At 42.5% G+C, this 27,428-nt stretch overlaps 2 protein-coding genes across 16 annotated transcripts in view; both read left to right on the top strand.

Annotated features, from left to right (window-relative positions):
- Positions 1-2,513: 2,513 nt before the first annotated feature.
- LOC146350256 (coagulation factor VII-like) lies at positions 2,514-14,238 on the top strand. The gene is made up of 8 exons (XM_084844606.1): positions 2,514-2,631; positions 4,662-4,822; positions 6,710-6,734; positions 6,826-6,939; positions 8,305-8,445; positions 10,093-10,199; positions 11,801-11,921; positions 12,608-14,238. Exons 1-8 carry the CDS (start codon positions 2,562-2,564, stop codon positions 13,147-13,149), a joined length of 1,281 nt encoding a protein of 426 aa, XP_084700732.1. The 5' UTR covers positions 2,514-2,561; the 3' UTR covers positions 13,150-14,238.
- A 1,531-nt stretch (positions 14,239-15,769) lies between these two features.
- The window catches only part of LOC146350254 (coagulation factor X-like), an 88,236-nt gene continuing 76,577 nt past the window's right edge, over positions 15,770-27,428 (top strand). For 13 of the 15 annotated variants that reach the window (XR_014789233.1, XR_014789232.1, XR_014789230.1 and 10 more), the window contains exons 1-4: positions 15,771-15,962; positions 21,601-21,761; positions 23,837-23,861; positions 25,394-25,507. Coding sequence is in view for 3 of the 15 variants with exons in the window: in XM_084844603.1 (XP_084700729.1) it covers positions 15,893-15,962; positions 21,601-21,761; positions 23,837-23,861; positions 25,394-25,507 (370 nt within the window). In the remaining 12 variants the exon portion in view is untranslated. Of the gene's footprint in view, positions 15,963-21,600; positions 21,762-23,836; positions 23,862-25,393; positions 25,508-27,428 lie in introns of all 15 variants that reach the window. The other 2 variants (XM_084844602.1, XR_014789222.1) reach the window with 2 other exon arrangements.

Here is a 27,428-nt window from a genome sequence, read left to right as displayed (position 1 = left end):
TGTGTGTGTGTGTGTGTGTGTGTGTGTGTGAAAGTCTACATCAGTCTAACAAAACTGCATGCATGGCAGAACACTGTAAAGTCCTATCAAATCTAAAACTGAAAACCTGCATCTTGATTGCCTAGCAGACACGCTTCACTAACTGCCTGGTTAATTATTAGGATAAGAATAGCTTGTCACTCAAATTAGTACACAGACAAGGAAATATGATACACTATACCCCCCTGTTCTATATACCATCATACAATGAGGATGTTTCACAACCAAAATTTTTGACTAGGGTCAGGTTAATCATAGCACATAGATTTATTTGTTTATTTTACAACATTTGTATACCGCTCCACATGTAAACAGATTCCAGAGCAGTGAACAAGAGATAAAATGAACAAAAGAAAAATGATATTAAGATTATTCTTTAAAAAACAGAGTGCCAATGAAACAGAGGCTGGTTAACTGAGGGAGGCTTCCTAGAAAAGAGCTGTTTTCAGGAGGTGCCGAAAACAACACAGTGTTGGTCCTTGCCCGACCTCCAGAGGCAGGGAATGCCATAGGATAGGAACCACCACACTAAAGGATCTTCTCCAGATGGACTCCAGTCAGGTCATATGTCCATGTGGAACCACCAGGAGCTTGCCCTCTGATGACCTTAGTGATTGGAAAGGTTGGTTAGGAGAAGGCGCTCTCTCATATTTCCTGGTTCCAAGTTGTTTAGGGCTTCGTACACTTAGTACACTAGATGAATACCTCCCCAGGGTCAATCCCCTCCCCTCCCATTTTATCTCCCATCAGAGTTACTTTTCTAATTTTTGAAGTTTTCCACTAAGTAGAGATGTGAAGGCCCGGAAAAAAATGGGAAAATTTGTGGGGGACAATGTGCTTTTTTCCGAGGACCGTCTGAAAAATTGGAAAAATTGAACAGCTTTGGATTATGCTATATTTTCTTTTAGAATTTAAGACAGAGTATTTATATATAGTTATCCAGCCTTTCCTCCCCACAAAATGATTTCAAAAACTATGAAACTATGTAATGACACTTTTATAGAAGGACTAGAGATGTAAAATGTCTGGAAATAATGAAGCCATGGGGAATTTTTTTTTAAATCCTCTCTGTAAGATCCCCATCATAGTTATTTCTTTCATTGCTTATTAAAATTATGGATCTAAAGTATATCTTACTGATAGAGATTTATGCTCAATTTCCCAACATGCGAGTAGAGCCGCCATTGTGCATTCTTTGCAGTAAATGTGCATTTTTAACAGCTTGGGTTTTGTTCTATAGAGTCCTGTGTTTCTGATGCTGTTGTCTTCATTTAATGTAGTTCTAATCTATTCAGACAATAATTACAAATTTACTAACTGAGTTTACTTTTACAAGTTTTAAAATATAATAATAATTTAATGAGCAAACTAAATTATGCATGAAATAACCTTAGGAATAGAAAGTCTGGTTTATGTTCCTAAAGCAGCCCTCTCCAACCTGGTGCCCTCTGGATGTTTTGGACTACAGTGCCCAGCGTTCCTGACCATTGGCTATGCTACCTGAGGCTGATGGGAGCTGAAATCCAAAATATCTGTAGGGCACCAGATTCGGGAAGGCTGTCTTAAGGCAACAAAGTGACTTTAGATCTGTAAAGAGCGCTTAAAAAAAGTATTCTTATCTTTCTATTTTTCCCCTAAACTCCATCTTTTCCAGGAAAAAAGGGGGTTTCCATGGCCTCAAAATTTGCAGAAATATTACATCTCTACTATTAAGCAAAGCTATACTCTCTCCCAGCATGAACCTACCCATTTACTAGGCTCATCATCTAAGGCCCTCCTCCAGGTGCCTCCTCCAAGGGAGGCTTGGAAGGTGGCAAGAAGGGAGAGGGACTCCTCGGTGGTGGACCCCCAATTACAGAATTATCTCCCCAACAGGCCTGACTGGCTCCAACATTGTTATCTTTTCAGTGCTTGGTTAAGACCTTCCTGCACTCTCAAGCATTTGGCAGCATGTGAAGCTTTAATCAGGTCCTGGATTTTCTTATTTTGGATTGTTTTATACAGTGTGTGGTGTGTGCTGAGCTGTCGGTTTAGATGTTTGTATGTCAACGTTTTTATACTATGTATAATATAGTATTTTTAGGGTTTTTCATCTTTGTAAACCACCCAGAGAGCTTCAACTAATTTTGATTGCTTTTATCTTCTATTTTACTTACATTACATTTTACTTAACATTTTTATCTGCTCTTTTACATACATTATGTACTTTTAATTGCTTAATTGTGCTTTGCTGTTATTGTGTAGAAAGGCAAGCTAGTAGTAGCAGTAGTAGTAATAATAATAGCGTTGCTTCTTGTCTTACAGGGCCTTGACCGCTGATCTCTCACTCTCTTTTAGTCCAACATTCTGCCTGCTATACCAGGCTGGCTATTAGGTATGTTAGTATTATGGCCTCAGTTCTTTCTCTTGGAGTATATCTGTGCCCCTCCTCCAACTGAAGCAATTTAAAAGAGAGAACTTTGGTCACAGAGTTAGTGCTGAAATATCAGTACACTCTTTGGACACAGCATTTTGGTTTCATCATGGTTTCCCGAAACTGCAACATTCTGTTTTTCTGTCTTTTGCTAGTATATCCGCTTTCACTGGCTGCAGGTATGATTCATGAAATTGTGTTAGTATATGATCTTAAAATGTTTTATCTTGTTATAGTCATCATTTTCTTTCTTATTGAAAGTACACAGCAATTCCAAGAAACAACTGCACACTTTTGAAGCTTTCTAAAGCCAAACTGTTTTATATGATAGAAGTGTTTATTTGCTTATTTACCATAATGATTTAGAAAAGTCAGGTTTTTTCAATCCATTATAGAAAGATCAGCTATCAGGTTCCAAACTATGAGATCAAAATAGTAGCAAATTTGACAGTATCTAAAACACCATTATCAATTATTTGTCGCATGCAGTTTTCTGTTTGTTGATTGCTTTTTTTAATTTAGGTGATACGGTAGAATTATGACGAGAGAAACCTACATGACTATGTTATATCACTGCATTTAAATATTCAGAATTTTACCCTATAATTCTTAAAATTATTTCCCCTGAGGACCCATTTGAGAGGCAAAATGTTTAGCATTCATTGACAAAATGGAATTGTAGGCACCGTAAATACACACATACGTAATAGTGGTTCTTTGCATCCCAGAAATTAATAATACATTGTAAATTATCCCATTCGATCAATAAGTGAATTAAGAGCCTAGGTATAGATAATTCCATTTTAAAATCACAGTCTCTAATTCAAACTAATTTATTTATCATCCATGATACCCTTGAAGTCATTTAAAAATATTTTAAGAGTTATTTTTTTTATTGTGATGATAAAAAGGGACATAAGCAAGCGAAACTGAAACAAGCTAATTATTATTCAGTACATTTTTTGTTTGATCGAAAACAAAATTCAGTTACAAACTAAACTATCTGAATTTAATAGAACAAGAATAACATGTCCTTATAGGAACAACTAATTGTTGGAAATATTGTAAGCTTTCGAAGTGCACATTCTTTGTCTGGCATATGTATTCAAAAAACAAAAATACAGATATGCCCCATTTAAGCCTGTTGCTTTTAGAATTAAGGAGGTCAAATTAGTTGCACTCTGGTTGAGGGCCAAATATTGAAAAGACAAATGTGGGTTGTAGAAAGGAAACTGAGCGCCTGCATGGAACATACGCCCTTGCCTTTTAATTTACAATGGCGATGGCACAAAGAAGTACGCAGTCCGTTCTGTGAATCCAGGGGACATCTGAATTTGTGTTCCTTCAACAGTTCCCACTACTGAATCCAAGGGACATTTGAATTTGTGTTCCTTCAACAGTTCTCAGTACTGAAATGGAAACTGCTTTGGAATCTGATGGAAAGAGTTAGCATCGTTCTGTGATATGGAAAGGGGAGAGGGAGGGGGTGGGTGGGGGCTGTCTGCTGGTCATGAAAAAAAAATTACACTGGGCCCATGCAAATTCTTTGGATCCAGGCTTTTAATTTCATGCCCTGTGACACAATGTTAAAAGCTGAACAACAAAACAGAACTTTCAAAAGAGTTGAAGCATCTCTACTATGGTTGTGCTGTGCCAGATATTCCTTAATACTGACATTCACTTTGAAATTACTGGAAAAATTCTTACCTTCACTTTCCTCAGCTTCATGTACCCTCACTGCTATTTAAGACACAATCCTATGCATGTTTCGGCAGGAACATGCTACATGCATGCATACGATTGCACCCTCAATCTGGTTGGTTGTTGTGACTACATGATGTTGTTTATGGGGTAGCTTACGATATCATTGACACAAATCACATGGATTACCACAGCCAATCAGATGAGACAACAGTAAAGGTAAATGGGGGCAAAGAAGAAAAGTGATGCTGAGAAGCAGCAGTCTGAGGAAGTGGAGGACACAGAACTGAGCAGCATTGGTACAATGTGTATATGTTCATAGTGAACATCGAAAAATTGCTGCAAGTGGGAGCCTTTTCTCAGTACTCTCCAAATGGACATAAGACAAAGTAAGTAATTTCAGTTCAGTTCTACTTCCTACTTTCTTCAGCTGTGGAGATGTTCCTCATAACTATGTATGATGAATGTAGCCAGCCAATGGTTTCTGTGTTTTTCTTTTTTTGTTAAGTCTTCTTAAAGCACAAGGAAGCAAGTAATGTACTACGAAGGAATAAGAGAGCCAATTCCTTCTTCGAAGAATTCAAAGCGGGTTCACTGGAGCGAGAATGCCTAGAAGAGAAATGTTCATGGGAGGAAGCAAGAGAAATCTTCAAAGACAACAAAAGGACTGTAAGTGGTGTAAAGTAGTGAGAAAGCTGTCCTCCATTGTCCTGTTGTTGTTTCTTAAAAGCATCTTCCAATTTCAATGGCATCTGCCTAATCTAAACTACACGTAAACCTTGGTAAGGAACTGGATGTGAGTCAATTGCAGGGGTGGGCAACTTTCATCTGAGAGCCAGTTCCCAGGCCCTGGACCTTCCCGGGCCTGCACACCTGCCACTGCCATGCTGCTAAAAATCAGCGGTATGCTGCCAAAATGTGGTGGAAAGCCACTATGGAAAATAAAAAGGCCATATGTAGTTTGACACAATTAGGTGATGATGTGAAAAACGGCAAATATTTTACTACTGGGACATGGGAATTAGTAGGATAAGAAGGGCTTGCTACTGGGAATTCTCCTCATCTAGAATACTATGCCCATGTATGGGCACTGCAGACCAAGACAAATGTTTACGAAGTCCCAGTTCTCACAACTACCAGTTGAGGTGGTAAACTCATGTTTAGGCTGTGCCTCTTCAAACTGCCAGGATTGGGCTCATATGACTAAATGCTTCTCTATACAACAAACAAAACAGAAACCTGCATGTGGAAAAATAAGATCCCAGAGAGAAATATTCTAGCCTAGAGATGGCCCTGGCATGTGCACGGGGATTATTTTGTTTTGTATAGAAGAATATTTCGCCATATAAGCTGCCAGCTGTAATCTGAAATGATACAGATGAGCAACAGGTTTTGCAGTGTTACTGAGAACTAGGCCAACTTGGAAAGGATTCAGCGGGGAGCTACCAAGGTGACGTATAGGGTCTGATTAGCAAATTCGGTGAAGACAGACTGAAGGAAAGGTACATGTTTTTAGCCTGTAGAAAGCAAGCTCAATGGGAGATGGCCTAGCTGTTTTCATATATCTTCAGAATGAAGACATGGTTGTTCAGCCTATGCCCTGAGAATAGAGGCATAGGGGTTATAAGATACAACAGAGGTTATTTGCAAGGAAGTACATTGCCAGCGTGGTGTAATGGTTAGAGTGTGAAACTGGGACTCGGGAGATCTGGGTTCAACCCCCACTCATCCATGAAGCTCTTTGGGTGACTTTGGGTCAGTCACTGACTCTCAGGCTAACCTACTTCACAGGGTTGTTGTGAAGATAAAAAAGGCGAGGAGGAGGATCAAATATGCCGCCTTGGGTTCCTTCCAAGGGGCAAAAAAGGTGGTATATAAATGTAATAATAAATTAAATAACTAGATGTAAAATCTATTAATGTTACCAATAGTGCCATTAATGTCTTAACAAAGATCCTTAATGTAAGAGCAATCTAACTGTGTTCACATGGTTTGGCATTGCATGAACAGGAGTTGGACTTATCAGTTCCCTCCCTATTTTTGTTGCTTGCTCTGATTCCCTCCCATTTGCATCAAACCACAATTTGCCATTCTAGCCAAACCACAAAACTATGGTTTGTGCTTGCCCTCCAAACCGGAATTGCAAACCACGATTTATGGATTATATCTTTTGTCAGCAGCCAGGTGTCCCTTCTATCATCTGGTCCCCCTTTCTACTTAAGTGCAGGAAGTTGTGTTAGATGTCTCACTGGTTTTAACCCTATGATCTTGTGATTCTATGGAACCGATATTTGTTTGTATATAAAAAAAAATCTATGCCTCCAGATCAGCCTTTCCCAATCTAGATGCCTCTAGATGCTTTGGACTGCATCGCATATCAGCCCCAGGCAGCATGGCCAGTGGTCAGGGATGGTGGGAGTTGTAGTCCTAAACTTCTGAAGGCACCAGGTTGCGGAAGGCTTGTAAACATACTACTCTATTTGTGAAAAGCATGGATGCTAACTTGTGGTCAATTTGCTTCTTCTTTCTCCTGCAATCCTGTCCCCTTCTGCTCAGAGGGAATTCTGGATACGCTACACAGGTACGGGGATTCATACAAACACAATTCGACAAAGTTTACTATTGCAGGCAGTCTTAAAGTTCTTGATGACACTGTGTGTTTGTTTCTACAGATCCTAATCAGTGTGACTCCAACCCTTGCCAGAACGGTGGTACATGTACTGACCAGCACCAAGCATATGTCTGCATTTGTCCTCTAGATTATGAGGGCAAAAACTGTGAAATAGGTATGATATTACTAACTTCAATTACATTATGTTTTATTAAAGTTAAGACTTGAAATGATATCTGATGCCAAAGGTTCTGGCAGGTTTTGGAAAAGTATGGATCTCTTTGGTTTATGTATTTGAGGGCTCTGAGAATGGTTTTTATATAAATCTCTGTATGTCAAGAAACAAAGTTAATGTGCACATATAACAGATCCTCCCCCTCCCAGCTACAACATACAAAGTGTTGACAGGCAACTCCTCTGCACCCCGTGCATAGGCCTCCCATTCAGCACGCTTGTGGTATCAGCATGCTTGGGGGAATCCCGAGGTTTGCGGAAGTCGAAAACATGTTTAGGGAAAACAGCCTAAGTGAGCAAACACACACACACACCACCAAATGGCCCAGTGTGGACTGAGCATGTTTGGTGGCCACAGAATGTCTGTTGTGGGAAAACCCAGAAGAACAGAGCATCCTGAAAAGAGCATGGCCTGCACCCCGCACTACGTAGGTCCTATTTATCTTGCTTAGCAAAGACGCATCCATTTTTCACATGCTAATTTCATCAAACATCAGTGAGGGTATTGGCACTTTGCCAATATCTCCTGACCTTGAACAATACATTGAGCACAGTTGAAGAATTTCTGTGGATTTGACTCACCACCACATCCTTACTTGACTTTATAGCCCTAATCATAAATAGGAGATAGTCACATTATTTATTAAATAGCAAATGAGCAGCAAAACAAAATGAGACTGATAGGTCAACATGTTATTCGGAGCTTGTGGGTTAGTAAAACAAAACAAAAAAACCCTTTCAACAGACACCAATAAGAGCATTTGTACTGGCTGTTGTAGCTGCACCGGGGGAGAGGGGGTCACAACTGGGGAGGGACGGGATAGACAGATTGGTAACGATCTGCCTCCCTGCTCCTGTGCCTGTAGAGCAAAAATGGAGATGTAGCTGCATACCGCACACGAAGCTTTCCAGACACGGGGTTTTGAGAGCCAAGTGCACTTCTGCAGTGTGTGACACAGAAGATCCATGTGCAAATTGCTGCTAGACCAAGGTCTGTCAGGATTGGCACAGGCAGTACCATTCAAAGCAGTGGAAGTACAAGTCCTCTTGTATGCTGTCCTGTTCCCTCCATCTTCCAGGTTAGTAGTAGTGGAGCTAGTGACTGTATGGAGACAGAATTATTAAACCCAACAAACATTAGCTACTTGACTTAAAGTACGAACACGTGCATCTACATCCCTGTCCTCTGGCTTTCCTCTCACGTCATCTTTGCCCACCGGTGACGTTTTAAGCAGAACATCCAATATTGCAAGGCCATTTGCAAAATGAAATCTGGTTAATTCACATGGTCTTCTCCTACCTTTAGGTCCAGAAACCAAATTAAAGTGCTATTATGACAACGGCGATTGTGAACAGTACTGCATAGATACTCCAACGACATTACGGCAGTGTTTTTGTGCAGAGGGATACAGGCTCGGAAATGATCAAGTATCTTGCATCCCAGAAGGTAAGAACAGGTGGCATCCCCTTCCTGATAGATGCCAGAGGACAGACAGAAATAAGTCTTTGTAGTAATCAAATAATAATTAATGGTAAATAAAATCATAGAATAAAACTATGCAGAAAGCCTTCCCGGCTAAAGTTAAAATACTTCTTTTAAGGGCTCCATTTGGATAAGATGTTTTTCTTCTGCCTAACAGTTGCATCTTTACCAGCATCTATACTGAAATACTGACATTCGGGCTCCAAACATTAATCCAGCTCAATTGAAGTTCATGCCGCTGGCCAGGATCTGACTACTGGCATTGGAAGGAAGCTACCTTATGCTTGCTCAGTTCATCGGGCTCAGTATCGTCTACACCAGGGGTGGGCAAGTTGCTGTGCTGGCTGGGGCTGATGGGAGGTGTAGGCTGAAACATCTCAGGGTTGCCCACCTCTGCCCTCTTCTAATTGGCAGTGCCTGTCCAGTTTTTCAGAGAGGAGTCTTTCTCCTTCCTGGAAATGCCAGCGATTAAACCTGCATGCAGAGCACGTGCTCTGCCACTGAGCTACAGCCCTGTTGTCAGGCAACAGCGCTACAGGACTTACATCTTTCCGCATTGATGCAGAATCATCAGCTTATGGTTTGCTGGACTGCAGGTATTGACTTCACTGGGATACATAAATCAGTTTCTGTCCAGCTACTCTTGCTTAATTGGTTTGTTGACTTGGATGCACATAACTTTAACAGCCTGTCGGGAATGAGTCACAGAGATCAAAAGGGATGGCACATCAAACCCTTTCTGCAAGCAAGGCTATGCATTCAACCCTCTGTTGACAGGAAAATTGCTTGTGCCCATCCGGTTTCGAGGTCAAATGTACCCCAAGAAAGCCATACTAATAAAATGCCTGGTGGAAGCATGACACCTCTCCATTTTTAGAAAACATAAAATGACATCTTATGCCATTAATGCACTCATAACGTAATTGCAATACTTGGACAAGTATAATAGTGCAGTGATCATGCATGGTGAATTATTGGCAGCGACAACAAAAGCCAGAACTTTCACAGACCTTGCAACCATAGCGCACGCTACCTGAGCAGCCGATGCACAATCACCACATTTCCCGGTTGCATGAGGAGGACGAACGGTGACATAATGCACACTGGTGCTGCGATTTCCCATCATGATGTCAACAGTTCCGAAGCTGCCTCTTTCAACAGTCCATACAAGTTGGCTGTGCTCCGACACTCAACCCAAGATTTGGTCATCTCTTGACCTAGGTCTACTAGGGATAGACATCTTTTGGGATGTTGTGTAGCTTCCCAGCGATAGGCATTTAAACAGGCGAAGTCCACTATAGTTGAAAAAAACACCAGTGGCCACCGTTTGTTTTTACATTTACTGTAGGGTGCCCAGATAATTTTTTGTTATGGGGCAGCATACAAATGCTGTTAATAAATTAATGAAATGTGTCTGGAAGTGTATAAGGAGATTATCCTGTCACAGGTGCCTATCTTGCCTTTATTTATTTATTGTTGAATGTAGATACTGCCCAACTGTCAGCAATCATTAGCTGAGTTTGCTCTTAGAGAGAGAGAGAACAGAGAGAGATAATATTCTAAAATGGCTTACATCATATTTCATATGTAACAAGCTACATCTTTTTACAGTTGACTATCCTTGTGGGAAAATACCCATTCTGGGGAAAAAAGGGTCAAGGCAGGAAGGAAGAATCGTAGGTGGTTATACATGTCCTCCCGGTGAATGCCCATGGCAAGTGAGTCTTTTAACTTTGAAGTGAACTTGAATGCTATTTTTCCGCTCTTAATGTTTTCAAAGCAAAGCACTTTGGATGGACACACACAGGTCTCGCTCTATTTACACTTCACATGGAGTGGAGGGAGGGGGCAGGATCACTGCCAGATCCCCGAATTTCACAAGAAATAGAACAACTGCCATGAACAAAAAATTCACAGAATAGCAAAACTCTGCAAGGTGTTGGCAGTGGGCAAAAGGGAGTCATCATGTTTAAGAAATGGCTAGATGTACATTCCTGTACTGATCTTAGGCAAGAACAGAAATATGCATTTTTTTAAATTCACAAATTAGATTGATCAGCCTTCCCGAACCTTGTGCCCTCCTGATATTTTGGACTACAACCCCAGAATCTCCCGGCCAGATTCTGGGAATTGTAGACCAACACATCTGGAGGACACCAGGTTGGGAATGACTAAAGTAGATAATAGGGATCACAAGCTCATACTACCAGGTTTTTGTACAACATTCAAACTAGCACACATATTCATAGGAAAAACAGCAAAATATAGCACTTTGAATACTTAGAAAGGCAACTTTGAAGGAGAATGTGCATACAAATTAGAAACAATTATGCTTTTTGTCTCAACATATTCCCCACAAAAACAAATACTTGTAATGTGAATGAGGGCCAAACCAAAAACGATGTGCAATGTTTATTTTGCTTTAGAGATTGGGGATATGGAATTCTGGAAACAGGGTGTTTTAACTTCCTACCTTCCCTAATTTAAACCACCCCACCCACCCAAAGCTGCTATAGCCCCGTGGGTTGAAAAAAAACAGGTACAGATGCCATTAATTCAGCTCTGTCTGTGCTTCACACACTAAGTTGTGAGAGAGGGGGAAAAACTTCTTATCTGCTTCCTCCACATTGAGCTTAAATTTATACACCTCGATCAAGTCTCCTCACCTTAATCGACTTTTTTCTAAACAAGAAAGCGCCAATCCTTCTTCATAGGGAGTTGCTCCAACTCTGTGATCATTTTGCTTGCCAATACTTTTAAGTATTCTTTTAAAATTGCGGGTTTATTTATTAATGACATGTGTATGCCACCCTATAACATAACATTGTCTGGGTGGTTTACAATTAATAAGCATACGAACAATTTAAATGAAGGTAAGATACCATCTCGTTGTATGAACACCCTAAATCAGAGGAGCAGAACATCTTTTTGCCCAAGGGTCAAATTCCAGTGCAGAGAAGCTCTTGGGGGTGCATTCCAGTGATGCACAGGGCCAGAGGTAGGGATGGGCAGATTCCCTACCTGCTGCTCCATTGGAGAATCCACCCTTGGGGGGAAGCAATCCGTCTTTCCCCGCAGAATCCTCTTCGGCCAGTTCCACTCCATGCCGATTCCACAGAGTGAAATTGCGCCTGTGGTTTTTCATGCAATAGGCATGATTGGGACCCCCAGAAGGCCAGATTTAGCCCCCAGCCCTAAGGTTCTGCACTTCTACACTAGTAATAGTGGATAATATCAGCAGGACAGGTCCTCCATAACTGCCAAGTCAATCATGTAATTTGTAAATGGTGATTTGTAGTGATGGTTGTTATATTTTTAGGCTCTCTTAACAGAAGGTGCACAGGAAAAATGTGGCGGTGTTCTGCTTGCTCCATCTTGGGTCGTTACTGCAGCCCACTGCTTACACCGTGTACGCCAACAAGAACTCAGGATAAAACTGGGTGAGTGCAGTCTTGCTCAGTTTCTGAATCTCAGTGGAACTGAGGAGGGGAGGAAACGGGTAGAGGAAGGCTTGCCAATCTGTGCTGAACCAACGTAAGGCTCAACCCATATTTTGAATAAATAACATAAGCAGAATTATGTGGCTGCTGTGCACCAATCAAGAAGCTCTAGTGGCATTCCACGTATTCAGCTGATTTCACCGACACCATCGCAAAACCTGTTTCACATAAACCGCTCCTTCCATAACAATGGCCACCAATGGCCACCATAACAATGGCCACCAATGGCCACCATAACAATGGCCACCACCAATGACCACCAAGCAGAGGGTAAGACACCCTAGTTCTGTAACTACAAGTGGTAGTGTTAATCCATCTATATAAAAAACGGGGGGGGGATCAATTTTTTTTCTATACTTTAACTTCTCAGTATGAGCTGAAGAGACAGGTTAAGGCTGCCTTCCTCAACCTGGTGCCCTCCAGATGCATTGGACTGTAACTCCCATAATTCCCAGCCAGCATGGCTAATGGCTAGCCATTAATGGCACCAGGCTGGGGAAGGTTGAGTGAAAGTCAGTCACTGTTCACAGTTCTTGAATGTGAGCCTAACGGCTTGACTCTGCTCTGAGATCTCTACTATTAAGGAGCTCAATATCTGCTACATAAACAATGTATTGCTTTTTCAGGTGAATTTCGCATAAACAGTGTAGATGAAGGTGAACAGGAAAGCAGGGTTGCTGAAATAATCATCCACGAAAAATATTCTTCCCAAAAAGTTGACAATGACATTGCTTTGCTGCGCTTAGTGACCCCAGTGAACTTCACAGATTATGTGGTGCCCATATGTTTGCCTCAGCCACGGTTTGCTGCAAGCATCCTGAACTTCATCGAATACTCCACAGTGAGCGGATGGGGGCGTCTCTTAGAAGGCGGGGCTACTTCGGTGTCACTTATGCGCGTGCGCGTCCCCAAGATTCATAAGCCAGAATGCATTCAGCACACTAACTTCAGTATCACCGCTAACATGTTCTGTGCTGGCTACCTTAACGGGACGAAAGATTCTTGTGAAGGTGACAGTGGTGGACCTCATGTCACGAAGTACAAGAATACTTGGTTTCTAACAGGGATTGTGAGCTGGGGTAAGGGTTGTGCAGCATTAGGCACGTATGGAGTTTACACAAAAGTGTTAAGATACTTTGAATGGCTAAACATTCACATGGATTCCTAATTTGGAGTTCTTCCAAGTTGTGCAGTTCTGTGTGACTGTCAATGTTGATATCTCTCTGTTCAGCATTCTTTAACCATCCTAAATAAATTAAAGACTGTATAATAAATTAACATTTCTTTTCATTTGTTCTCCATGAATTTATACTTCAGTATTATTTTTCACATTGTGACCAGAGAGGAATATGAACTACTTCACTGTTAACTTTCTTTAACATTTTTTCCACCAGTGTGTGTTATACTTATAAATAGAAAAATAAGATTTCTCCTTAACTTTTGCTGTCTTAAAACTGTCAGTACCAAAGTGAATGAACATGTAAAAGTCCAGTCTGTATGAGAGTCTGGAGATCGTTCAGAGTGGAACTTAGCTGTTAAATTTGGCAAACTCCACTTTTGTTGATGCTGTAGGAGGTATTTGTAGGAGAGAACCAGCAGGTAGGAAGAGTGGGTGCTGAGTCTGTTTTTCCCTTCTAGTCTTGGAATTTATCTGGTGAAAATATGAGCTAAAAACAAGTTGAGGAATATGACAGAGATGGAGAAGGTACAGAAAAGAGTAACTGAAATGATCATAGGGATGTAGCGTCTTCCCTACAGTGAAACATGAAAGTAAAGTTGGGGAACCTGGTGCCCTCCAGAACTCCCATCGGCCCCAGCCAGCATGGCAAATGGTTGACGATGATGGGAGTTGTGGTCCAACATCATCTGGAGGACCATGGGTTCCCCACCCCTGTGCTAAAGCATTTGGGGGGTTTAGTTAAAAAAAGAGGTTTGCACTAAGGGTGGGAGGACAAGATTTGTTGTTGTTCAGTCGTTCAGTCGTGTCCGACTCTTCGTGACCCCATGGACCATAGCACGCCAGGCCTTCCTGTCCTGCGCTCTCTCCCAGAGTGTGCTCAAGTTCATATTCATTGCATCGGTGATGCTATCTAGCCATCTCGTCCTCTGGATAGTGGTTTATAAAATATATAGTGATGGGCAAACTTAGCTTAGGTAAACTCGTTATTTACTTGGAAAAGTAATAAATTCCTCCATGTGAGTTTGGGTGAGAGTTTTCCTTTAATACCAGTCTCATTCTGTGTAAATGAGTTTTTGTGCTTGGGCAGTATCAAGGTGCATCTTGGGAGCGGTAGTTTAGAATCTCACAGTGCGGGATGACATCATGTGTCACCACATTATGTGCCCCTTTCTGATTGGTTGTTTTCATGTGGTCTGGCTGCGTGATGATGTCATGTGACCTTTACTCGCCATCGCCAATTGCTGGTATGAAGATGGACCCACAGAGCCCTCCTCCTCAGATCCAGAGCTGCAGTGCAGTGGCAACGACCACAAAAGAAGCAGCTAATGAGACTACTTCAAGTAGACTTTGGGGAGGTCAAGGTGGTAGGATGACTGAAAATGTATTGGGGGTGGGGGAATTTGTGTACTGCCTTACTAGGCTTGCTCCGAAGCTACGACCAATTCCAAACTTAACAGCGAATTCATAATACATCCATCCAGGCTCACTACAAAGGTGAGCATTACGAATGGACGAGTTCCAACAGTGAGCTGACCGATTATGAAATTCAGCCACATCACTAAAAATGGACGTATGATGTAAACAGAGAGTTTTCCTCTCTTGCTCATAATACTAGAATCCAGGATCATCAAATGAAATTGATTGGCAGTAGATTCAGGACAGATAAAAGGAAGCGCTTCTTCACATCATACATCATTCACTTCTGGAATTCACTTCCACCAGAATTGGGGAAGCGGCCAGTAGCTTAGATGGCTTAAAAGGGGAACAGAGAAACTCGTGGAGGATAAGGCTAGGATTGGCTGTTATAGGGGGCTTCCATCTTCGGAGACAGTAAGCCATTTATAATCAGTTTTGTGTCTCCTTATAGTAATCCAAAGTGTATTCAGGAAAAGGAAAAGCAGCTGACACAGGTAAGGGGAATACAGAACAAACTACCCAGTGAATCAACCTATTAACGTGTCTAGCTTGGGAGCTCTTTTCAATGCTAAGTTGCCCATCAACACATCTGTATGCACATGGTGACTGATAATAGGCATGCCTACAACCCCTGCTTTTATTGCTGTAATTTATAATCTTTTCCTTCTTTGGGTTGGCAATACGGCTCCCTTATATCTTCCTGCCAGCTCTCTGGGGAAGTTGACAAACTCTCTCTCAAACTAGTTCAGTCCTGCTCCCCTTCTGCTGGGCCAAATATGCATATTCTAGCCCAGCCTCTCCAAACCTGGGGAAGCCATTGGCCATGTGGGATTGGAATGATGGGAGTTGCAATCCAACATATCTGAAGGGCACCAGGTTGAGGAAAAGAAAAAAAGCATTCATTAGGACTTCATTAGAAACAAATGATTCTGCCTGTAGGGTTGTTTTGAATTTTCTCCTGAAGACTACTAAAACAGAAAGAGAGATTATTCCCACAAATGAAATCAGCTTTTGACCTTTTTGTGTGCTTCCTTTATGCCTAAATATCTGAGGCAAACAGCGGGGGAAGCTCTCTTTTTAGGCATCGGAACCACCATATGCTTTTAATCTACTACAGACTCTGTGACCTTACTTGGAAAAGACCAGGATGTCCGATCAGTCAGCACTCTAATTTGAAGAATCCACATCCAAACACAAACACATTTGTTGTGTGTGATAAGAGCTGTCAGCACAGCAACAGGAAGTGTGTCGCTTGAACCTTGTTCACAGCTAACCCTGAAGGGGAACAGAGTGTTGTTTTCCACCGATAGACACCATGGCTAACCAGCTGCTCCTCATTCTGATCTTCACTTCTCTGTTGTGTCTCCTGAAGTCAGAAAGAAACGGTGAGTGAGTCTTAATAACTGCCTCTTCTCTCTCTCTCTCCCTCCCTCTGCAATTGGTTTCATTTCTTTCGAATAAGAAATATTCCTCTTGTGTCAGGATGAATGCAGATCATATTAGGAAATGTCTTCTCCTCTGAAAAGAGCTCCATCTTGTATTTTATTTATTTCTTTATTTAATATATATCTTTGCTGCCTTTAAAGACCATGGCCTTGACAAAAACAGCTTACAACATAAATCAGTAAACTACAGTACGAAATTATAAAAGCACCTTAAATTTAAGGATTTTAAAATAAGCCACTTAAAAATTCCTGTGCACATACACAGTGTGTGAATTGGTTACTTTCTTATTGCAGTACACTAAGCAAGCAGTTTCCAGCTAAAGGGGTGTGTGTGTGTGCGGTTTAAGAAAGAAGCACCCAAGAATACTATTCTGTCTGTGAAATGGTAGAAATATTTCCTCTCTCAGCCATGGGGGGAGAGACAGAAAATGATACATACAACTGTGGAGATAGCCCTTCTTATCAGAAAGAAATATTTCTATTTCACTCAGAAGGGATAGGAAATAACATACCCACAATATTGGTTGCTATGGTTCCCATCATAGGAAGATGACTCAGTAATAATGTGGTAACTTGGCTTTTTGAAAGAAGAAACAAATTAAAAAGAACATGACACAGAAAAAAGAATAACAATGGAATAGAGAGGGATAATGGAAGAAATGCACCCAGGCAGAGGTGGCGGGAGGGCTATGCCCACTAGGCTAGGGCCCCAAATCTTTGCTTTTGGGTCCCGAACCTCTGGGAGGCCATCTGCCTGCTGTGACCACCACTGCTGCCTTCCTTCCCGGCATCAGCAAACTCGCCCAAAGCCTCATGAGATTTTGATTTCAGGTGAGATCTTGCAAGACTTCCTGACAAAATCAGGACATCCAGATGACATCTTGCAAGATGCCGGGTGGGATCCTCAGAGCCAGGAAGGAAGAAAATGCTGACGGCTGCTTCAGAGAGCCCCACTGACTTCTCTGTTGCTACAGCAAATGCCGTGACAGGACAGCGGCTGGCGGGGCTCTCAAGGGCACCCACTGGAGGAGGAGGAGGCAAAGCAGCCACTAGGCTCATTAAGGAAATTGGAAGCCACTGCAGTTACCAAATAGCAAAATTTAAAAGGAATATTACCCCTTGTTATCATCCTTTCTCTTCAGTTCATAATACATGTGTGAATCACTGAGTTTGGAGGCCTCTGTGTATGAAAAGTTGAATAAAAAACAGTAGAGTTGGTGGATTAGATCTTGCAGGGTTTACTGATCTGAAGCAATGACCCTCACCAAATATAAAAGTTTTACAAAAACACCACCAAAGGCGTGAACATTGAACATTGCTGAGAATGAGTAAAATGCAAAGTAAAAACCCAAGATATGCCAGTAAAGAGCAAGCAATGTTTAAAGAGATGAGATACAAAGCTAGGAACTGTCACCTGTTCCTTGTGGATGAATTCAAACTACTTTAAAGGGTCTGGAGCAGTTCTCCTATGAGGAAAGGATATAACCTCTAGGATTGTTTAGCTTAGAGAAAAGGCAAATGGGGGGAGATTTGATAGAGGTGTACAAAATTATGCATGGTGTTGAGAAAGTGGATAGGGAGACATTTTTCTCCCTCTCATAATACTAGAACCCAGTGTAGTCATTCCATGAAGCTGAGTGGGGGTAGATTCAGGAGAGAGAAAAGGAAGTACTTCTTCACACAGTGTATAGTTAAACTATGAAATTCACTTCCACAAGATGTAGTGATGACCAGAAATGTGGATGGCTTTCAATGGGGATTGGAGAAATTCACAGAGGAGAAGGCTGTCAACGGCTACTAGTCCTGATGGCTCTATGCTACCTCCAGTATCAGAGGCAGTATGCCTACGTACACCAGTTGCTGGGAACAAAGATGCAGAGGGGGGTGTTCTTGCACTCATGTCCTGCTTGTGGGTTTCCCGTGGGCAGCTGGTGGGCCACTGTGTGAACAGAATGCTGGACTAGATGGACCCTCAGTCTGAGCCAGCAGGGCTCTTCCTATGTTATTATGCAGCTGCTGCAAATGATCAGCCATGAATTCACGTGTGCATTATCGATATACTGCTTGCTTCTACTCTTATCAGTCACACCGAAGAATTAAAAGTTAGTAAATGCATACGGGATATGCTCTTTAGTGAGTCTGGCTAACACAGAAGACATTGCATTGTTGTTGCTGTAGTCAAATAAGAAGATCTAGACAAGGTTACTTTTCAAGCTTTTTTTTTTTTTAATTGTTTCTCTGAGTATTTCACTTGGATGAGCGTGAGCAAGTTTTGGTACATAAGAGCTGTGATCCTTGCAAAAAGGGAAGCTTAAACACTGAGCACTTTGATTACCTTTCTCATCTCCTTATTAATTATACGTAAGTAATAATCCACAGCTAGGAAGAGTCAAATTGGCAAAACTAGAGTCTCTGGTAGCATGACTTTGGAGCATTTGCAACAATTGTATGCAACTGAAATTTGCAGTGCAATCCTATGCATGTCTACTCAGAAGTAAGCCTCTCTGAATTCAGTACAGCTCGCTCCCAGGAATGTGTGTATATGCGTGCATCCGTATTTGCTTTTGTTCGGAGGGGGATGTCTTCCTTATTTGCTTTTCTTCAGGGTGGAGGACCTCGCTCTTTTATTGCTGTGTTAAAGATAACCTGATGCGATTTCTGCAGCTAGCTGGGATTGTTTTATTTTTTCCCCATGCCCTCTTGTGCTGGTTGGTGGGAGTTGTGGTCCAGAACATGTGCCACCTCTCTTTAAACCTGCCTGGGTTGTCAGAGATTATACTTCTTTTCCTTCTTAAAAATCTGCTTGTGGGGAGGGATGGATCTTTGGTGCAGTCAGAATTTGTGCCATGCTTACTTCTGAGCGATCCAGTCCTTCTGGCCTTAGAGTAGGCATTTAGAAGATGGATTTATTTTTTATACTGTGTGTGCTGCTTCTTGCTGTTGTTCTGAGGTTTGGAGAGTGGGATGCCCATGTAAAGTGACATATGTTTGGATGCTCAGAAACTGCTGGCCATGCTTACCAGAACTTTGGGTGTTTTTGTGTGTGGCTCTGGGATTATTATTATTAATATTATTATCATTATCATCAGCATCAGCAGTATCATAGAATCATAGAATAGTAGGGTTGGAAGGGGTCTATAAGACCACTGAGTCCAACCCCCTGCTCAATGCGGCATCAGCATCAGCATTGTCACCATCACCTCTGTGTCCCATTTTGCAGTGGGTTGCTCCTGAGTGCCAAACGCTGCTTTTCTGTGTGGCTTTGAGAATATAATCATCATCACCATCATTTTGTGTGGCTGTGTGGATTATCCTCCACTGTTTTGCATTCATGATCTCAAAGCAGTGAGGATGCTCCTGTCAAAAGATGGATTTTGGATGGTGTGCAATGGCTTGCTTCTGGTGGAGCAGGTTAATATTCTATGGGTCAGCCCTTTACCTCTCGTGACCCCCTGGCCCCACCTCTCATGATCCCTTGGCCTGGCCTCTTGTGACCCATCCTCTGCCCCATGCCTGAGACCCAGATCTTTTAGGTACCTAGCACTGCCCCTGCATCCAAGCAGTGAAAAGGAAGAAAGGCATCTATGATAGGGAGGAAATCTTTATATTTTGCAGATCAGTTAGGTAAATTTAAGATAGGAAACTGTCAAACTGCTTGTGCTCCTGAGCACTCCAAAACTTACGAACAGTGTAACTTCATAACAACTTCAGGTGTAGTACAACAATACAACAAGGCCTCACTGGCATCCTGTGATGAGGTTTGTAGGGAAGTAGCTAACATTTTAGCTCCGTTCTTATATTTTTGGCAAAAGCCATTTAGGATTTCTCAGTGTTTTAATACCCTGCTAGTAAACACACGTTTTTGGCATGAAAGTATATCACTCTAATTACATGGTGGCAGACCAATTTCATCCATTTCTGACAATCAGCAAAAAAGTTATAGTTGTTGTTGATTTCCAGTTATAGTCAATGGGAGATCTGGATTTGGCCCCCAGGTTGAATCGGGCAGTCTCCAAATCAGTCCCAGACGAATCAGGCTGTTTTCCTACTTGGGGTCCGAACCAAAACTTGTGGTCAGTGCACACCCCTCCATGAAACAAAACTCATCATGTGAATCTGGGCCATCCTAAAGACATTTAGGGTGCCATCCTATGCATGTTTAAACAGAAAAAAGGTGCTACAGTTCCCAGCATCCCCCAGCCAACGTGCACAGAATTGCAGCTTTGTTCATCACAGTGAAGGGAGAAAGAGGGTTGCCCAAACTCCCTGCAGTGTAGGCAGGGTCAAATAATTACTTGGTAGACTACCACCACCCCTTTACGTCCAGCTTTCAGGACACACCTGGTCACAGAAATAAGGGTCGAAGCTGCCACCCTCTACTGAAGCCCCAAAACAAGAAACTTTACCCAGTAGTAATCAGCTGAAGCAGAGGTTGCTGAATTTAGTACTGAGATTTACCTGGAAGGAAGCTCACACACAACTCTAGAAGCAGAGGAAGTTTATTTACATTGAGGAAGAAAAAGGCGTAAGGGAAAGTTAAAGAGAACCTTTGGAACAGTAATCCTGGCAAAATTAAGAAAGAAATAGCTAAGCCTGTCCTATACATTATCTAAGTATGGGTCCCCTCATAGGAAAAGGCCCAGTCCAGAATCCAAGAACTCGCAGACCTTGGCACAGGTAGGTGGAGAAAACTGGGCAGCTCCCAGCCTCTCCTTTTTACCCTCAGGCTCTTGACAATTCCAGGCAGATCTTTGATAACCAATCACCAGCTGACTTCAGCAGCGTCCCAAAACCCTATGCAGGAGGGGGGAAGTTCCCAGAGGAACACAGCTGAGATCATTCAGCCCAATTAACTGAGTTGGTTCACACATCACACTAAGCCACCCTGTGAATTAGCTCCCATGGACTGATTGTTCACTTGCTAACCCGACAGATGATTGGACTTGCCGCAGCTTGTTTCCCCACTCATTCCCCTCGATCCTCCTGCTGGCTCCAGCATGTATCCCAGGTGCCTTTGCAGTAGAACTGCTCGTTTCCTCAGTCCCTACCTCGTTTGTTGCTGCTCTTGTCAGCCAGCTCTGTAGCCCTTCCCAGCAACCCATGACGAAGTCACCCTGCCGGGTTTGGAGAGCACAACAAGCCACCATGAGTATCAGCAACCTTAAAACATGCCATGGGTTCACAGGATGGCTTATTCATGAAAAATAAGCCACCCTGCAGAAGCCATGCCAGGTTTGCACAACATGACAACCCACCATCGGTGATCAGCCATGGTGGATTGTCATGTTGTGCAAACCAGGTCTTACTCTGGCCTTGAAGGCCAGGGCTGCCAGGGCTATCTTGAGATAATAGCCCCACCGGTGGTTGCATCACAGTGTGCTGTTTCAGCTGTGCCAGATAGAGAAGTCTCACAGTCAAGGTACAGAAAGCAAATGGAGTTCTTGACATGATCTCACAGTCAAGAGTACAGAAAGAACATGGGGTTCTTGACAATTATTTAATGGTTCATTAGCTTTAGACATGTTTTGAAAGACATTACATGTCCATATGATATTTTTCCTTTTTCTTCTTTGTTCAGTATTCTTATCAGATAAAAACGCAAGCACATTTTTGAAAAGAACAAGGCGAGCGAATGCAATGTTTGATGAACTGAAGAAAGGAAATATTGAAAGAGAGTGTCATGAGGAGACGTGTTCAAAAGAAGAAGCAAGAGAAGCCTTTGAAGACCAGGAGAAAACTGTAAGAACAAACTGGCTACTGGGTGTCCTTTGTCTTAATACAGTGGATTACTTCTGCTGTTGTTTTTGTCAGTCTTTTGGAGCCAGATTGGACAGTATAAAACAAGAATTCCAAGCACGCCTTCACAATGGAATTGTCAACTGTGTGTAACACCTCAGCCCTATTCAGGCATCCTGATTCTGTGTAGCATAAACACACTAGTGTTTACTAGCTCCACCCTCTCCGTCGTTGCTTTTGTCACCTTGGACTCGTTGAGGAGGAGAGCCTCCTGTATCCATGGAGGCTGTCCATGCTATTCCGAACACTGATTTTCCAACTCTTCTCTTCAGAAATTTGGCCTCCACACGTAGAGGGCAATTAATGTGATGGTGGTGGGGGCGGGGCTAGCTGCTCCCTCTCCTCATGTGTTTACTCTATACAGGATCAGAATGCCTGAATAGGGCTCTTGTCAGTCCTGCTTCTCTCCACTGTTCTCTCCATTTGCTTCTGCTGTCACCTCCTGTTCTCTCCTTCTTTCCTGTTGCCCACAACTTACTCCTCCACTGCCAGCTGGGGAACACTGGACCACTGGGCATTTTCCCTCACTTTCCCTAGGCAGAGCAGAGGAGTGGGGCAGGAGAGGAGGCAATGGTAATAAAAATGGGAGCAAACAGGAATGGACAAGGGACAAGATGGTGGCCTGTTCGTGTATGTCTTGACAGTACTGTTGCGAAGGTGGACTCAGAGCCTTGTTAGCCTTGTTTTTATATTGCATCTATCGACAGCCTGAAATGGTACGATTTTTCCATGTTATATATTGCTTGCTTCTGCTTCTGCCACATCTATGAGTCATCCTTAACCATCTGCTCAAAACCAGAAATGCTAAACTACTGGTAGTCTACAGGTGGTGACAGGAAAAATCTGGAACAAGAAGAGACCCACAGCTTATCTTGGTCCAAGTCATGCGATATAGTGTCCCGGTTACCCTACGCTCCTTTTCTTTTCCTGCATAATACATAATTGTCAACTCAACTAAATGTAATAATTTTTTTCCCAATACTGTCAGTGCTGGATATGGAACTGTGAATATATACACAGCTGAGTAGAATTTTGCTGGAACTTGACAACGTACTGTTTGTCAAATCAGTTCTGGGGCCTTAAGCAACTACAGTATACTAGAGGGGATATAGCAGCTTTCCACCAACATGGTGCCCCCTCGATTTCTAGACTACAATTCACATCAGCCCCAGCCAGCATTGCTAGTGGTCAAGGACAGTGGAAGCTGGTGGCTCGGATGTCAGTGGGGTGGTGAATCCACCCTGGGTTTCAGTCAGAATCCATCAGAACTCTAAAGGAGCTATCCAGGGTACTTCTGCACCTTGGATTCTGCCTTTAGCGTTCTAACTGGTTCTGACTGAAACCCAGAGTGGATGTACCACCCCACTGAAATCAGAGCCACCAGTCTCCACTGGTCAAGGATGATGGGAGTTGTAATCCAAAACATCTGCAGGGCACCACATTGGGGAACTTCTGTAGGGGGAAGGGATGGTGCTGTGCAGATCTTGATAATCTTTTGTAAGGCTGCCTGTACCACTAAATCCTACCATCGACGAACAAGCTAGTTATCATGATTAGTGTTCCCTCGTAAGTTGTGGGCAGCAACATTTAGGGTAATTCCTTCAGGCATCAGCAATGGTCCAGTAGAACATTGCTGTTTAACTGGATCACTGCACTAGGTAAATGACGTGACTCTTATTATCAAAGGACCATCCATAAAGTTTATTGCACATCAGGAAGAAAGGGAAGTGGTAGCAAAGTTATAACCAAGAGGGGCTTGGTGGTTGGCTAAAAAATGGAGCAAAGCGTGGCTGAGAGGGGAGAGGTTTTAAAAAATACCTTTAAAACTATGGTGTACTTTCTGGATAGTCAATAAAGGATTATAGTAGATTAAATTACTTTTTTAATATTCTCTTTCTTGTGTGATTTTCAGCTTTAAATTAGAATTTAATTTTACTAAAATTACTAAATTACTAAATTTTACTTTACATTACTAAACACTGTTTACATTACTAAACACTGTCATTTTTTACCATTAGGAGGAGTTCTGGAATGTTTATGTGGGTAAGAGATTAACACAGTTTTCCCCCTTCAAATATTTCTTTTAAATAAATTTAATTAATTAAGATTTAAAACTCAGTCAGTTAAATTCATAGCAACCTGGAGTTGTGCTGGTGGTCAAGAAATTACAGCCCCATTTTTTAGTATCTCACATTCACTCACCCTAGTAGAAAGCCTGTCCAGGGACACTAAATTGTATATGTTCCCTTGTTTGTTCTCTCTCCCCCTCCCTCTCTCTCCCCCTCTCTCTCCCCCTCCCTCTCTCTCTCCCTCTCTCCCTCCCTCCCTCTCTCTCTCCCTCTCTCTCCCTCTCTCACTAATACTGTGAATGGCTGATTAATTTATATGGCACCGTCAACATACATGGTGATTCAGAGAACAATATAAGGGGGAAAAAACTGGTCACTGCTGCAAAGAGCTTACAATTAAATTTTGGCAGAGTGGGGGAGATAATATTGGGAAGGTAAGGAGCAAGGCTAACAAGGAAATACAGTATACTTTTGTAAAGCTACATGTATATTTTCAAATGATTATAGCAGCTCTTTACGTAGAGCTGTGAACTGGGTCAGGAGCTTAACGATCAGGGTTTTGTAGCAGGTATGAAAGGTGAAGGCTGACTTCCATAGTACTACTGCAGGGGCATGTTACACATATCCACAGTAATTGTGCTCCTTAACAACCCAATCCAAACCTCATCACATGGAAGCAAGTACTATTCAATCAAACTTATTTCTGCATCATGTGCAGGATTGGGACATAAGGGAAGTTTATCTATCCTGGCTCAATAGCAAAACTAAAAAGATCCACACCACAGTCTGACTCTTAAGTGGTAGGATGCTATTCACATTGTTTCATTGCCCTCATTTGTCCACAGAACTGGGTCTACGTTTGACTGCTGGGCCAATGCAATACTATGCATGAAGTTAGCATTGGTCTGCTGTGCCCCTAAAAAGTAGTACAACAGCAGGCTGGGTATTTGCATATGGACACCAGCTCTGTGCAGAATATGCAACTGGCAAAGCTGATGGATCCAGTCTACATGAGGCTTTTATCATGCACCTTTACCAGGATGTCTACCTCTGGATTCTTTTCGGGATTAAGATCGGCTCCTTTACATACATTTTTTCCCCAAGGATTTTCTTTCTCTGCCTTTCTATAAGTTCCATTACACAAGCACTAGGTGGCACTGTGGTATAGCAGAATTGTGCAATTGCATGGGGCTTTTTAACGCCATTCAAAAAAAATGGCACACTTCCCTTGTTAGGAAAAAACACACAATAATGGTTGCAAAGCACGAGAGAGGCCTGGAGGATGATGGTGTCATGTAAAGGACCTGCAAACTATCATGAGTAAGCAATCATGAGTACACAATAAAGACCTTGTGTAGAAACACCCTTGGTTCCAGGTCAAGTTCACTATAATAGTTCCCCAGCAGTATAAAAAGTGACTCCCAGTACATTCATATTATTATTCTTAACATATACATATCTTAACATCCTGTATTACAAAACCTAATTATTCTTTTTTCATACTAGATGGGAACCAGTGTGAGCAAAGCCCTTGCCAATATGGTGGAACATGCAGAGATGGAATTGGTAGCTATACCTGCACATGTCTAACTGGCTATCATGGGACAAACTGTGAATATGGTAAGTTTGTGTTTTAACTGTAAAAGAACAGTAACTCTTAGGCTGAGATAGGGCTGCCATTAGGCCTTGGCCTGTGGGCCATGAATCAGTGTCTGTTGGTCACTATTGCTCAGCAATCAGGGCACAGACCTTGCCCTTTGGCTAGCAAATTGGGATGACACCATCCATGCACGCTCCTCCCCACCCACCCAGCTGCTGCCACATTGCATAACCTCTGCCCACTTCTTCTTTGGAGTGAAGTATAGCACCTGCCACACCTTCATTAAAAGAGAGACAGCCACTGCCTGGCCAGGTACTCCATAGCTAGCCCTTGCCTGGGCAGCAGCCACCAGGAAAATAGATGCTGAACAAATGGAGTGTGCATCCATGTGTGTATAATCCTGGTTACCTGTGGCAGGAACACACGGTCCTAAGACGTCTTCTGTGCGCTGTGACACGCAGGATATAACCACGACCAAGTTGCAGTCACTGATGTTTTGGAAAGCAAAATGGGTACAAGAGACCTCATCTGAGACTGAAGCCACTGCTTCAGACATACGTACAAACCAGCCAAAAGGGTTTTAATGCTTAAAAGTGAAATATTCTGTAATCGTTCTTTGGAACAGCTGTGGAAGCAAAGAATTATATAAAGTTCAAGAAATAGCTGAATAAACGTATGAAAGCTAGCTTGTTTCTCCTATTTGGATGCCTCAGAATAGCTTTGTCCGTAACGTGTACAGCGGTGGTGGGGAACAGGAAGCAGACATGGCCAGCCCTATCAGTTCTCCAGTTCTTCTGCCTTTTCCCCTGCCATGACATCTGCAGGTCCTGAGACTTTCTGTGCTGGCCACAGAGTTGAAGAGGAAGTTCTATTTCAAAGACAAGCAGGGCACAAGAGGGTTCGCAGATGTATTGCATGGGTATTTCAAGATGCAAAGATGGTATCCACAGTTTGTGTGAAACGCTGCTGGTATTGGGGTGGCCCTCCCATTAGGCAAAGTGAAGCAGTCACCTCAGATGACAGATGCTGGGAGGCAGCAACAAGTTGTTGGAGAACAGGCCTGTGTGCCATGCAGCTTGCCTTGCAGCCTGTTAGCTTGCCACCTTCAAGTGCAGCGGAGGATGCTGCTCCATCATCAGTGTTGAAGACAGATCCATCTGCCAGTCCAGCCAGCTTTTGTACCTGGAATGGACGGGGGCACCATCTTGTTCTTCAGCGCAGGCAGCAAGATGTCTTGGGCCAGCCTGACTAGTAATGCCATCATTTGTACAAACAGCAGTCAGGCGTGCTGTGTTGATTGTCAGGGGCTAGCCATGTTAGTCTGTTGCAGCAAAACAACAAAAAGTTGTGCGGCACCTTAAAGACAAGCATATTTCTTATGGCATAAGCATTCGTGGACTTGAGCCCACTTCATCTGACGCATGAAGTGTTAACCTCAGCTGGCAGAGTGTGTATGTGTGTGTGTGTGTGTGTGTATATGTGTGTGTACATACACATACACACACACGTCTACACTACACACACAATGCAGGGTGAACAGTGAGGTCAAATGGCAAGGACATGCAGAAAGTACAGTTCAACTGAAGCTTATATGTACACAAAATCCTCACAATGACCATTCATAACAGCAATAACTAGTGATGACGCTAGTTAATTTAAATAAATAATTATATACACACATCCATATAAGGCAGGATCCTCCTCATGTAGTTAGTTCACACCGGTAGTGAGACAGGAAACCTCCATTTCTGTGCATGCCCAAACAGAGAGAGACAAATCTCTTGATCAGCTCTAATTCCCTTTGAAGTTCCTTTCTAGGAGAGTGGCAACTTTTAAGTCATCAGTGGAACAACCTGGGAGATTGTAACATTCTTCCACTGATCTCTGAATATGGGCATTTCTAATGACAAATTGATATCCATTAATTCTTTTGCTTAGGGA

This window comes from Heloderma suspectum, chromosome 3 (assembly GCF_057233095.1).
Source record: "Heloderma suspectum isolate Gila_16-S chromosome 3, 16-S_ref, whole genome shotgun sequence".
NCBI lineage: Eukaryota > Metazoa > Chordata > Lepidosauria > Squamata > Helodermatidae > Heloderma > Heloderma suspectum.
The sequence above is the reverse complement of the archived record's forward strand: the minus strand, read 5'-3'. Positions and strand labels throughout refer to the sequence as shown.

Bases quoted from the DNA above. Each gene is read 5' to 3' on its own strand.
- LOC146350256 (XM_084844606.1), top strand. From the start codon at position 2,562: ATGGTTTCCCGAAACTGCAACATTCTGTTTTTCTGTCTTTTGCTAGTA. The intron at 6,940-8,304 runs GTATGATATTAC...TCCTACCTTTAG, and splicing joins GGGCAAAAACTGTGAAATAG to GTCCAGAAACCAAATTAAAG. The intron at 8,446-10,092 runs GTAAGAACAGGT...ATCTTTTTACAG, and splicing joins AGTATCTTGCATCCCAGAAG to TTGACTATCCTTGTGGGAAA.